The sequence below is a fragment of the Vespa velutina genome, chromosome 19, assembly GCF_912470025.1.
Source record: "Vespa velutina chromosome 19, iVesVel2.1, whole genome shotgun sequence".
Lineage (NCBI taxonomy): Eukaryota > Metazoa > Arthropoda > Insecta > Hymenoptera > Vespidae > Vespa > Vespa velutina.
Genome location: NC_062206.1, coordinates 2,528,887 through 2,544,097, shown reverse-complemented (window position 1 = coordinate 2,544,097; position 15,211 = coordinate 2,528,887). Strand labels below are relative to the sequence as shown.

Sequence of the window (15,211 nt, the reverse complement as noted above, 5' to 3'; positions counted from 1 at the left end):
CATACACACATACATACATACATAGACTCTGTTTAAGCTATGACCTGGCATCTTTTTATAGACAAGAAGCCACGCGTATATAAAAGCACCGCTGCTTGCGGCTTGGACGTGCGCACGTGCGTTGCATTCCGCGTGCGACGCTTAAACGCGCTTCTTCCTAACATCATGCGGGACAATTTTCTTAAAGCGTGTACGACATAGATTTTTCCACGTGTTTTTATATTAAAACCGTAATATCTAAACGAGCCTAATTACTTTAAAAGGATATGTAACATCGTATCTCTATGTATGTTATGTATATTTCTTTATTTTTTTTTTTTTTTTTTTTTTTAATCCGTATAAATGGGGGCGCGTCACTCTTCAGTCGATATTAAAGAAGAAAAAAGAAAGAAAATAAATAAATTCGAAGCAATAATTGTTTTTCAGATCGTAAAAATAAAGAGTTTATAGATTTGTAGTTTTAATAATTTGGAAAGGAAAGGGGGAAAAAAAAAAAGAGACATTAGTCCTTAAAAAGATGTCGAAAGAAAAAGTGATCGATTTTTTTTTTTTTTTTTTTTTTGCAAATCATCTAGTAACTTTTATCGCCGCTCTTATATTTTTTTTTTTGCATTCTGTAAAATTAGATATTTTTAACGAGCCGAACTCTGTATATCTCGAGATATTTTTCGAAGAATCTCGGCAGATTTCTTTCTTTATCCCAAGGAGTCGATAAAGGGGGCCATTGAGAATATCTCAGACTCTGTCTTCGAAGAAAGGCGAGAAGGAACATCTCCTTTCCGTTGCAATCTTCTATTCTCTGGGGAGACTGTAAATCGCGTTTTATTGTATATATCCTCGGATCTCGAGTTTCCTCGAAATCCGAATGGCTTTGTATTACGAACGAGAAAAGGGAAGATGAATTTCTTTTTTTTCTTTTTCCTCTCTTTTTTTTCCTCTTTTTTCTTCCTTCTCTTTCCTGAATCAAATGCTCCAAATAAAAATATAAATTGTTAAGGAACAATTTTTATTTTTTACTTAGGAATTATTACATATAAAATTATTAAATATAATATGTATATATATATATATAATGTAACATATAATATATAAATTAATAACGTAATATATATATATATATATATATATATATATAAATTATTAGGTATATAATTATTACATAAAAAGAAAAAAAAATAATAATAATAATATCTGTTATTGTTACATATGATAGTTACATATAAATTTAATTATATATTACAATATAACATATTCTACATAAATTATATAAAAAGAAATACTATTACGAAGTATGAATATATTGAAACTTTTAATCAAAGGAAGGATACATGTTTCTCACGAATTCAATTAAAAGTATTGCTCACGTGTCTGGAATGTAAGCGACGACGCGGTAGAATGAAAGAAGTTCTTCATTCTCGAAAGAAAGTTGGTAAATGGTGGGTGGAAGTATTACCGTAGAAATAGGAAGCTTTTCCCTTCATTCAGGGCTATATATTTTGAAGGATGACGACGTTTAATGGCTAGCGAACAAGCGTTGCTCGATAACAATGATTGTTGGGACTTCGCTGACCTCTTTTAAAGCATTAGAGATCCCCAGAGTCTCTTTTCTACTATTCTTCACAATAAACTGTATCCACCAATAATGAAAACTTTTCTATAAACCATAAGAAATTCGTCGAAAGTAATGATAAAAAAAAAAAAAAAAATTAATTAATTAATTATCTCCGGATTAGAATTTATTTCTAATCAATTCGAAAACGTCAAATTGCAATTTTATTAACGAAATACTTACCTGTTAAAAAAATATATATATATATATTTTGTACGGACACACGAAATTACAATACAGGATCAAAAGTTCCTAATCAAATTTTAATAATCAATTGCTCTATATATATATATATATTTTTTTTTTCATCTTCATTTTCGAAACATTTTTTAGGACTAATTTCTTCTTTATTTTCTCTCCCCTCCCTCCCCCTCCCGCCCGATTGTAAAATTACAAGAGATTGATCAAAATCGTAAAAAAAAAAAAAAGAAAGAATAAAATAATTGATATTTTAATATCGTTTAGGGACTTTTGATCCGTCCTGTAGTTAGTCCCTTTCTCTTTCGATAAATTCTCGCAGCATCCTTTTGGTCCATAGTGGGAGGAGTAAGGGGAGATACGAAAAAGTCTGTCTCGAGTGGCACGATAGAGAGAGCTTCTTATCTCTTTCTCTTATAGTATATGCGTTAAAAGACACGAAGGGAATATGTGATAGGGTGTAATGAAGAGATAACAAAAGTGGTTCTTGATAACAAAGTTACTATTATTTATCAATTTGTATATATATATATATATATATATATATATATATATATGTATGTAGGTATGTATGTATGTGATGATAAAATACTTGGATATTCTTTTAGTTATTAATTATATGTTCTATATATAATACTATTTATATTCTATATGATAATATATGAACATACATATACACATACATACATGCTTTAATTAACATAGTTTTTATTTTTATATGTGTATATATATCTATATATCTATATATATATATATATATGTATGTATGTATATATTTCAGGCTAAACAACGTGCCTCCGTGAAATGGCTCCTATCGAAGGCATACAACAATCGAGTACCAGACAACCTTCGCGAGCCGTATTATCGTGATCACGAGGTAAACGATATCTTTTTTCTTTTCTTTTCTTTTCTTTTCTTTTCTTTTCTCTTCTCTTCTTTTTTTTTTCTCTCTCTCTCTCTCTTCTTTTTTCTTCCTTTTTATATTTTACTCACTTTAAACAATATACTTCGAGGAGTTTATTTTCGATTTAGAGATTGTTATTTTAACTATTCCAAATGGTTGATCATTTGTTTGTAAATCTCTTCGTAATCGGTTTTTTGTAAAAAGTTATTTTTATCGACTAACTCTCTCTCTCTCTCTCTCTCTCTTCCCTCATCCCTCTCTCTCTATACATATAATAGTTAAAAAGTGTTAAATCGATCGTTTACCTTTTGTTTTTTTTTTCTTTTTTTTTTCCTTTTTTTTCTTTGATAAAAACTTTTTTTAAGTTATCTCAACATCGGATTAAATTTAACTACATTAAATTAATTGAATTTCTTTTGTTTATATTTACGCGCGCGTTTCTACGTTATTCTGTTTAATAATAGAGAGATCAAATTTTAACAAGTTATTCGGGATGAAAAGAAACAAAAAATTAAAAATTAAAAATTAAAATGAAAATTTGGTCAATTTGAGATATCTTATTTTGCTCATAATTCAGAGTATAAGATTCTTTTAATTTTTTTTTTTTTTTTTTTTTTTTTTAGAAAATAGATTCTAGAAACATTGGCTGCATATATATATATATATATATATATATATATATATATATATATATATATATATATATATACACATGCGCGTGCGCGTGAGTCCACCATTTCTGATCGTTGATCCAATTAAATCTCAATCGTATTACTCTTCGATCGTCTTATATATTCCATTGTCTTTTCTATCGTGTTAATAGTGAAACGTAAAACGTCGACTCGTATTCACAGTTTTTATTATTATTATTTCGAGTTAAAACTTATCAAAATTTATCGGATATTATAGGAAATTTATTTTTCTTTTTTCTTTCTTTTTATTTTCTTATTTTCATTGAACGACTTATATAGACGACCGATGATTATTAATGTGATTTAATTGCAAATCATTTGTGAGACATTAAACAGATTGTAAAAAAAATAATCGTATGCAAATGTGTTATTATTAAAAAAGTTTTTTTTTTTTTTTTTTTTTTTTTATTACGTTAAAAGAATTATTAAAAGAATTATTTTTCGTCAAATAATTAATTAATAAATATAATTAATTATTTTCTAATTGTCGTTATAATAGAAAAATAATTTTTCATTAATTCGTGTCAAAAACGTTAAAAATATCACAAAAAGAAGAATAGGAAAAAGAAAAAAAAAAGAGAAAAAAAAGAAATAAAAATATTCGACTTTGGATCACTTTCATAATCATTGGCTTGTATATAATACACATATATTATTCATTCATATATACTTGTCATACATAGTGTTACACGTCTAATATGTTGTATTTACTGGATTTATCATCGTCCCGTTGTCTTAAGGTCAGAAGTATTTATTTAGAAATGTATTATTGCACTTTCTTCTCTCTCTCTCTCTTTCTCTCTCTCTCTCGCTCTCTCTCGCTCTCGCTCTCTCTCCCTTCCTTCCTCCCTCCCCCTTCTCTCTTTCTCTTTCATTCCGTATTACTGAAATATTGAAGTTTCGAAATCAACCTCATCATTTCCTTACCATTAATTATTTCCCTAATTACTTGAAGATTGTATTTCGTTTCTCGAAAATATCTTCACTTCTTTAGAATCTTTCTCAAATGAAAGTTCAAACTCTCCCACGAAGAATCGACTCTCTGAACTTCATGGAACATCAATTCTCAATTCTCCTATTGTCTATAGGGTGTACACAAATTATACGGATTATTCATAAATAAATGGATTTATCCCTTTATATTTCAGTAATTTAATAATTATTTCAACCGAGTGAAATTAACGTGCGCATGTGTGTGTATGTGTGTGAGAGAGAGAGAGAGAGAGAGAGAGAGAGAGAGAGAGAGAGAGAGAGAGAGAGAATTAATTTTTTTTCTTTATCGTTAGAAATCTCATGCATTTATTTATTGATTTATAAATTCGTGTTTTCATTGAAACTATCCAATGAAGAATAATTATAATACATATGATCGTTAAGATCATTTACGGACACCCTGTATACATCCTGTGGGTTTTATTTTCCTCCCCCTTTTTTTTTTCCTTTTATTTTTTATTGGTAAATAAAGTTTTATATATATATATATATATTTTTTTTTTCTTTTCTTTTTTTTTTTTTTTTATCGTGCTATAATAAATCGAGAAAAAGTTTCAAAACAATGTAACATTCTTCCTTCTATTGTTTCGATTGCTTCGCAAGAGGTAAAGTTCTAATGCGTTGATGATTATAGTTCGACTCTTAAGAGAGAGGTAAGAGGATCCTTGCTGATCTCCAGGAGGTCGTTATCACATTGCAGCTATCTTTCCTTCCCCCTTTCTCTCTCTCTCTCTTTCTCATTCACCTGCGAGAAAGAGAGCCGAGCATCGTCCGATAATTGATCGTCTTCTGACTATTTCTCTTCTCTCTCTCTCTCTCTCTCTCTCTCTCTCTCCTTCTTTCTCTCTCTATTTCTTCTTTTTTTTTTGTTCATCGTTTCTCTGTACCCCAGACTTTGCACCAGAGAAATTTTATATACATAGATAGAAAACGAATCGATTGGAATGTAAATTCTCCTCATTTTAAATTCATCGTAGATCAAAGGGAATACGTTAATTATTTCTTGCACATTTTCTCTCTCTCTCTCTCTCTCTCTCTTTCTTTTACCTTGGTGCTGGGCAATGGAAGGTAAAGATTCGCATTATTTATCTTTATTTATTCTCGTGATTGCACTAGAACTTTTTTCTCTTTTTCTTTTTCATTTTTTTTATTTTTTTTTTTTTTTCTTTTTTTTTTTTAACTGCACTACTGGTTTTCTTTTATTTTTGTCTTATTAATGGAAACATTTTGTGTTGATCATAGAGAATGTGATATGACACTTGAGAAATTGTATGTATTGGTTCAATTATGTACAATATTGAATTATGTAGATTATGAATTTATAAAAATGTCATTGAATATGGACACGATAAGATCGTTGCGATCTATATATATATATATATATATAAATTTCGATGATAAATAACAATTTATTACACAAATCGTTCGACAGATTTCAAAATAATCGCATATTCTCGAGATATTAATTATTTTCGTCACATAATTATTAGATATAATATAATTACTTACAATATCGGATACAAGAATGAATCTATATAGATCGTAAACGATCTAATGAAGATGTGATTCGATAAAATCATTTGATATTTATATATATATATATATATATATATATATAAATTTCAAATGGATAAATATAATTTATTATTATCATTTGTGAGAGAATAAAAACATATTCTAGAGATATTTCGTAAGAGTATAATGTATTTCCGTTTCATGAGTAGAAGAAGAATTTTTCGTCGAATTTTTTCATCGAATTTTGTCTTTTATTTTCAGGCCGGATATTACGGTCTCCAGTTAATATTTATTCTTCGGTCACGATGTCTGTTCTCCTCAGATGTTCCCCTTTTTACGCTGTGGTCGTACAGGGTGTCTTGTCGTGTCGTGTCGATGAATCCTGCAGTATTGTGTTTCATTCAGTCACAGGGAGACCGTGTGCGGTATACGGATCGATAGTTCAGCGCAGATTTTGTATTTTCACTTTCTTCATCTTGCAATTCCGTTCATGGGAATTTCTGGAATGAGAATTATCAGAGTCAACCCATCGTCATCTTCTTTTTTTTTTTTTTTTTTTTTTTTTTTTTTTCTATTTTACGTTTGAATTTTATTCTCTTTCTCTCTTTTTTTCTCTCTCTTTTTCTATCTATCTCTATGTCTATCTCTTTTTGGATATTAATATTTAACTTTTCTTTTTTTTTTTTCTTTTTTTTTTTTTTTTTTCAGGATCAAGAACATTTGAAACCACAAATCGTCCATGCACTCTCTAATGCAGAACTCTATTGTCTCGCTTTGGCGAACATTTATTCTGATCCCAATTATCACAATCAGAATCATTGCGGTATATTGCAAGCACTTGCAAGAAAGGGCGTGAACGTTGCCGAATCTAACAATACTCAGCTCACCGAAACGATTCTCATTCAAAATTCACCAATTAAAATGGTAAAGAAATAATATGATATTATCAATAATAATAATAATATAATTTATTATTATTATTGAATAATTATTAAATAATTATTATTTATTATTGTTCCATAATATTACTATATAGTTTATTTTTGTTACAATTATAGTCTGCGCATATGGCTGTGATAGAAGGCTTGATGGCCTTATACGCGAAAGAAGTGGTAACTGGTGATCGTGTTGTCTCGGCAATACGTAGATTCGATCCCCAAGCCAACGTAGAAGTACCAAATGATCACGAGAAAGGACTTTTACTTTGGATAACCCACGCTTCGCACGCTCTAATCGCAAAAATTCAAACAGAGGAAGGTGCCGGTGATAAGACAAGATTATCAGAACTGCCAGCAGCTAAAGATTTCCAATCTCTTTGCGATGGCGTTGGACTCGCAGCCGTCGTTGCCTTTTATTGTCCTGGCGAATTGAATTGGATGGACATCAGGGTGTCTAAAAGACCTTCTGTTGCTGATGCCTTGCACAATCTTTCATTGGTGCATACATTTTGTATCAGATGCTTACCCTACTCTATTTTCCATATGCAGCCTGAAGATGTTACGTATATGAGAGGGTAAGTTACTTTTAAAATGTATTTTATAAATAAACTAACAAAAATATATGTATATATATATATATTTTTTTTTTTAAATATCATTTGACAGATCCATGAAGCCAAATTTGGTCGTCTTTCTGGCGGACATGTACAACGTTTTGGAAATTCATCCGGCTAAATGTGTACGATATCCTGGCGAGGAAAGGGCAATGCAATTCTTGGATGGTACGTGACGTTCAATGAATAATCGTACATGATTTCCCTATGGATATACTTCCTATTTGGAAAGATTCGTTCGATCATGTTGACAGCCTACCCCTATATTGATACAGCACTATGGGGTTAAATCAGCCCCAGTGTATATCTCTTGGTGGTGGAATTAATTGTTAAAATTTTTTGGTGAAGGCTGGCATACATATTATATCGGACTTACCCGTTCTATAATTTGTGTTATTATACTTTTCTTTTCCATGGAATTCCATTGCTATTGCAGGCAATACTTACATTCTATAAACGTCATTTTTTATCTCTAATAATAATAATAATATTATTAATATTAATATTAATAAAACAATAATAATAATAATACATAATCTATGTGTGTATATATATATATATATATGTACGTGTGCGCGTATACATGTATATATAAATATGCATACATACATAAATACATGCATATATATATATATATATATATATATATATATATATATATAAACTTTGAGAGAGAAGAATTGCCTGCAATTGGATTGGTATCACGCTTTTTATCAGTGTCAATACACACACTCGTCCCAGCCTCGAGAACCAGATCCTCAGCAATGACTAATGTGTATCTATTTAATTAATTTGGTACTTTGTAAACAGAAAAGAGAAAGAGAGAGAGGGAGGGAGAAAGAGAGAGAAAATGTAAATGAAAAAAAGAAGATATATATATATATATATGAAAAAAGAAAAAAAGAAAGAGAGAAAGAAAAGAAGGGGAAAAAAAAATCAAGTCCTTCACAATAGTACTTAATATACAACTGTAATACATACTCGTATTTCCATATATTTCTATGGCATAATCTTCTTGATGCTTGACAACAACGCTATCCTCCTCGCCTTCTTCTTTCGTCAACTTCCGGTTGCCAATGAACCAATACTGTGTGTGTGCGGGTGACGGGCAAATCTGTGCAGCGTGCCCGCGCAATAGTCATGGCGTAGCTCATAAAAGAAGTCTACCACAGTCTATAGCTCCGATACCTGATCTGAGAAGCAACCTCTCCGTATCCGCGCCAGGCTTCACAGGTACCCACACGTTACCAAACCAATCATCAACTAGGTGGTCTCTTCTCTTGTGAATCGCGTTTCGCAGACTGACATGTTTTCACATATATATATATGAGAAAATATTAAGGGATCCAAGATTATATCGGAAGAATTTCTCCCTTTTTATCACACACGTCCACGTTATAATAATACCTTTACGTCGTTCTAATATTTATACAATGTATATTTCTCACGTTCACTTGTCATTAGTATATTTTTCAATGTGGATCAGATCGGTATATATATATATATAGCTTGTCTTTGTCGAGCACAACACAACAACAACAACAACAACAACAAAATAAATAAATAAATATATATATATATATATAATATGTATATCTATATCTATATCTATATAATATATTGCTTTTCTGCTATGACTGAATTTTATTGTACATAAAATAGACATTTAATATATATATATATATATATATGTATATATTTATATTTGTGTGTTTGAAGCACTTTTGCTGATTAATATACGCTTTCGTCGATGTTACAAAAACGTCTTGACACACACATATTAGGGAAATCTATGATGATACGAGTGAATAAATTCCCGTCTAATGTGAATAGAATTCGTTTATTTTCGTCAGTCATACAAATGCGTTTTGCATTGAAAAAAAAAAAAAAACGTATATATATCTCAAGCATTTATATCTATAGTATCTTATTATATCTGTACATAAGTACAGGTATTAGGAGCGCACTGCTTGTTACTAATCCATAACTATGTGCATAACATCTGATCATTGTCATAAAGTGTAGCAATCCCCTTCAACATGATTGCATGTAAATAACATATATGTCCCGCGATGAACATATTTCTATATGTGCGGCAATGGCTGCTGCTTGCATTCGCTTCGAATTCTATTTATTTTGCATGAGGTTGAGAGACGTCTACTATTATATTATATATATATATAACATAGCGCCCAGAAGTGGAGGAAATTTAGGAGATTCATTAAAATAATAATAATAATAATAACAATAATAATAATAATAATAATAATAATAACAATAATAATAATAATAATAATGATAATAATAATAATAATAATAATAATAATAATAATAATGATAATGATAATAATGATAATCTACTCCATATTCAGTTAGTATGTTTGTTTTGCGATGTATATTGTGTATATGTATATGTGTTACTTATGATTTTATATATATGTATATGTATATATATATATTATATATAAGCAACCTATATTATATATAAGCAATATATATATATATGTATGTATGTGTATATATATATATATATATATATATATATATATATATATATATATATATATATATCATTTTTAATCATCTCACATTCCTTTTTCCTTATTTTAATTTGATTTATTTTCAGAATCGTGAATACATTAGAATAATGATCCAGTATTTGCTAGTTATTAGATTGTAGTTATTAATTACATTATAATTTTATATAAACATCTACATTATAATTGTATGATATAAGCTTTTATTTTCTACGATGATTTTTCAATTGTTCACTTTCGCATAGGTTTCTATTTTTTCTGCTTTAAGGGATCATGATTCTTCTCCCATTATATCTTTTGCCTTTTAATATCGTTAGAATTTAATATTGAGTGGTGTTTATTCTCTTTTAAGTTAGCCATCCAAATTTCATACATTTTAGCTTAAATAATATGATATATATGTGTATATATATATATATATGCGTATATATACAGAATTGATTTATTATATTCATCTTATTTCTTTTTCCCTTTTTGTTATTTTTCTTATGTATTTAGATATATTTGGGATTTCGTATGTTATCTCTTATTATAAATAACACGCATCATAAAATCGTCCTTTTCAATTGTTTTTTTCTAGTTGCAAAAAGCGTGCCATCCAGTACTGTAAAGAAGTCACAATCTTTGCAACAAACTGCCGAGAGCCATTCTTATGACGATAGGTACGCGCGCAATAAAAACGATGAACTTTTGTGAAATCTCAAGGATCATTCATTTCTTTTATTTATTCGTATAAATAATTGATTATTACAGAAGGGCCGGTAGCGAGGAAAGTTTCATAGTACATCGTGGAAAAGGTATTCCTACTTTGAGCTCTGTGGCTGATGAAAAAACTATTGGTAGAGCGGAAGCAGCTGGACGACCAAGTAATTGGGAAGATCAAAGAAGAACTTCTTATGCCGGCCGTCGATCTAGACGTAATAGTGTTACTGATGATTCTCAATTAACTATTGAAAATTTTGGTGGATCTCAGGTAAGCTTCTTGGCTCTAATAATTTTGGATTTTAGAAAAAGAAAAAAAAAAAGATAAAAAAAAAAAAAAAGAAAGAAAGAGTAAAAAGAAAGACAGAAAAAAAAGAAAAGAAAAGAAAAAAAAAATACGGATTACACTATGGAAGATTTTTTACGCAGGATAATTTACATAACTTTGGTAGAAATCCGGATAAGGAAGTAGGAGTGTATACTGGTAAAAGAAGTACCGCCGAACCAACTCTTCCTGCACGTTCAAGCGTTCAGGATGTTTATGGAAGTGGTGTTCAACATATACTCGCTGATAATGGTTATAACAATGAAGAACCATCCAGGTTGAGAAGACAAGCATCAAATTCTAGCTTGGATAATGTTGCACTCAAGAGCATTTTACATTCCAGTGAAAATGATAATAACGATGGTAATACAACTAAATTATCAAGTTTTTCAAACCTCAGTAAACAGAGTATGGAAAAGGGGATCAATCTCACTTATACTGATCAAGAAAGAGATGATAACTCTACAAAATCTAATGTATCGAGTAAAAAGTATGGTCAAAGTAATGGAAATGGAATTGCAGAGAAAAAGACTACATTTGCGACATTACCAAATACGACAACATGGCAACAACAAAGTACGCAACATTCTCAACAGATAGAACATCAGTCAATCGGTAAGATTTTGTTGTAATATAACACGTATATTGTTTTATATAAGTATAAAAATTAATTTTTTTCTCCTGTTATTTTTCTTTCCTTTATTTTTTTTTTTTTTTTTTTTTTTTTTTCTTCTTCTTCTTTTTTTCTTTTTGTAATTAGACGAAAATGGTGGTAACACTGTAATGGCCTCGCAGTTAAATAATATTAGATTAAAGTTAGAAGAAAAACGTCGTCATATTGAAAATGAAAAAAGAAGAATGGAAGTCGTTATGTCGAAGCAACGACAAAAAGTTGGAAAAGCTGCTTTTCTACAAGCGGTTACAAAGGTATATTATTATAATGATATTTGATTAATTTTTAAATTCATCGATAACATTATGTTTTTAATTTAATCACGATCGTTTCAATTTTTTAGACAAATGACTATTAATGATTTCTTTCAACCTCGTAATCATAGATTCCTACAAATTTGCATATTACATCCTACACTATATATAATTTATTTATTTGAAACAGAACATTATACGTAGACATGAATCGATGATTCATTCCGAAATTTAGGCACGGGTGTTTAGTATAGATCAATGCATATAGATATAATTAAAAAAAAAGTTTAGTGTTTCTTTTTCTTCGTCACTTTGTCATCCTATATTTGTGTTGTGCATATCGCATATTATAACATTATCGCATACATATGTGTATGTATTATATAGTATTATAAGCACAGTCAAATCATTCGTCAATCATTCTATTTTCAAACAATGAATATTTAATAATTATTATGAATCAAAGAATTATTTCAAAGTTTGAAGAATACAATGATTGACATGGAATGATTCATTAAGTTTTAATGCTGTTTGTAGATTTTTTTTTTCTTTTTCCTTTTTTTTTTTTTTTTAATCATATTGTATATTGTACAATTTAGAAGTACATGTTTTTTTTTTTTTTTTTTTTTTTATTTTTTATTTTTTTTATTAACAAAAAAATATGAGCTTGGAGCATATACATAACTATTTGGTTAAGGTAAAAAAGCTGCACATCTTTTTCACTAATTATTTCATTTATATTTCATTCTCTTTATATTTTATAGATTTTCAATCTAATATTTCTTCCATATAATTTGCTTCAGTAATACGATTTATTTCTTTTCCATTTCTCTTTGCATTTTTGTCAAATAATTATTATTGATACTAATAATAATATTATTTTTAATACTATTCTTTTTCTCATCTTTCAGCTGTTCATGGTGGTGAGTGCATATTGATGCACATTGATCTTATTATTTTTTTTCTTTTTTTTTTTTTTTTTTTTTATATATATATATAGTAAGGTTTAAAATTTATATTTATTTTGTTATTTTAGTATTATTGCTTTTATGAATTATTTTTTTAATTAATAATTTCTACGTAAAACATTTGAAACAAAAATATGAACTTGTGAGATATGCATTGTTTTATTTTATTTTATTTTTTTTTATTTTTTTTCCCCCTTAAGGTGCTGGTATGCATGTTTGAATTATTTATTATTGATGTATATATAACTGAGAGAGATGAAGTCAAGCATTTTATTTATATACTTAGTCAATTATAATAGAAATATCGACATAAAACATTTATTGACACAATATAAATCATTTGCGCTTAAAAATATTGCAATGATATAGATTAAAAATGCTATTAACGTGATAAAATTATTATGAATTTTACAAATGAAATTTTTTTTTTTTTTTAATACATATATATATATTGTGTTAAATTTATCTTTAGTTGGAGCCATCGCATTGTGTTAATTGCCCTTTTCTATGTATAAAATATTTTTCAAAGGAAATTTAGAGAGTTTGTGCACATGTAGTAAATTAGCTATAAAAAAGAAAAAAACAAAAAAAAAAAATATATATATATATATGATTTGCAAGAACTTTTATTAAATAAGCTTTGGCTCTTAATGCTTGAACGTAAAATTTGGTTATGGACACACTCTTCCATGGTGTACGGTGGTTGGTGGCGGACTCTGAGTACTTAACAAGGCACGCTGGTTGGGCTGGTTGCAGGGTAAGGTAAAGTCTCCTTCCTCGTCAACATCTGGGGGGGACAGTCCGGAAGAAATTGGTCCCCCCACCCCAGTAACCTCTGCATCTTCGGGGGAGACCCCAACAAGTGTATCTGAGGCCATTCCTGTACCCCAACAACCCTCTCAAGAAAAACCACAGAGACCCTTCTCTCTCAAGGTACGATACTACATAAAAGATTTCTCTCCAGGCAGGAACTTGGAAAATGTAATGCAGCAATACATTTTTTTTTTTCTCTTTTTTTTTTCTTTAAACAATTAATATGTGCTTTTGTATGGCTTCAAAATATCAATCCAATTGTATTTTTATTTTTTCTTATGCATAAGTATAGTAAATGAATCGAATAAAAAAATAATTCATTATTACAGTTCTCATTGTCATCATTTAAAAATAATAAAAAGGGAACAAAAAAAAAAAAATTAAGCCAAAAGTTTCTTAAGCGGCGTATGATTGCTTTTTATATTACTTCTTAGTAGAGAACGTTCACCTCTTTTTTTTTTTTTTTTTTTTTTTTAACAATCGAATTAATTATTTATGCTTTTAGATGATAATAATAGTGAGTATTCGAGGAAAACGAAACAATACAAATATATTTTAATTATGAATATTATAACAATTCTCCTTTTCCCCTATACCATTTTTAAATTAAATGAATTGTGAAGTGCATGATGCAGTACTAAACACTCTTGAAAAAATGTTGTATGCTACTCACAAGCATATTTTTATTGATATTGATTATTTTCTGTTTACTCTTTTGCATTTTTATTTTAACATTAACAAAAGGATAACTTATGGGTTGTGTGCGTATGTTGTTCATATGAATGTTCTGTATATGATTTCTTTTTCCTTTTTTTTTTTTCTTTTTCCTATTCTTTTTTGTATTTTCTATCCTTTGCTTTTATATAATTTATGCCACAATGGCACTTTTTAATCTAGAAATTTTATCACTGATTTTATTATTTATTTATTTATATATTTAGACTTAATTGTGTTATAATTATTGTTGTGTTTTATACAGTAATATGAAATATTGATTAAAAATAAATTGATAAATGTGATATATTTTAGCAGATCTTTAACTTTTTTTTTTTTTTTAAGAATACAATACAATAAATGATCTTAAATGTAAATTTGTAATATTTCAAGTTTGTTATTTTTTATTATATTTTATAGTGAATTTACAACATTAAACATTGTAATTTTATATATATATATATATAATTTATTATATAATAATAATAATTCATTCTTTTATATAATAGATTATTCAGAGAATTATCTATGATATCGCGAAGAAATTATATAAAATTATAATGATATATGCAGGAAATCAGCGAAGATGTTCGAGATGTAGAGCATAAATGGTTGGAGCAGGATGGAAACGCACCATTTATTGAAACAAGACGTACTCCGGACATAGAAAACATGGATTTAGAACAGTATCATCAATCTATATCACTGTTAGTATTTGATATATATATATATATATATATATATATATATATATACATTTGA

At 28.4% G+C, this 15,211-nt stretch overlaps 1 protein-coding gene across 23 annotated transcripts in view; it reads left to right on the top strand.

The window, feature by feature from the left end:
- The window catches only part of LOC124955607 (patronin), a 47,548-nt gene that overhangs the window by 24,196 nt on the left and 8,141 nt on the right, over positions 1–15,211 (top strand). For 17 of the 23 annotated variants that reach the window (XR_007102914.1, XM_047510245.1, XM_047510260.1 and 14 more), the window contains 12 exons: positions 2,589–2,684; positions 6,620–6,835; positions 6,970–7,424; positions 7,516–7,631; positions 8,586–8,696; positions 10,581–10,662; positions 10,754–10,973; positions 11,132–11,642; positions 11,788–11,954; positions 12,866–12,877; positions 13,679–13,855; positions 15,023–15,156. Coding sequence is in view for 22 of the 23 variants with exons in the window: in XM_047510245.1 (XP_047366201.1) it covers positions 2,589–2,684; positions 6,620–6,835; positions 6,970–7,424; positions 7,516–7,631; positions 8,586–8,696; positions 10,581–10,662; positions 10,754–10,973; positions 11,132–11,642; positions 11,788–11,954; positions 12,866–12,877; positions 13,679–13,855; positions 15,023–15,156 (2,297 nt within the window). In the remaining variant the exon portion in view is untranslated. Of the gene's footprint in view, positions 1–2,588; positions 2,685–3,959; positions 4,144–6,619; positions 6,836–6,969; positions 7,425–7,515; positions 7,632–8,585; positions 8,697–10,580; positions 10,663–10,753; positions 10,974–11,131; positions 11,643–11,787; positions 11,955–12,865; positions 12,878–13,678; positions 13,856–15,022; positions 15,157–15,211 lie in introns of those variants that run through there. The other 6 variants (XM_047510244.1, XM_047510249.1, XM_047510258.1 and 3 more) reach the window with 5 other exon arrangements.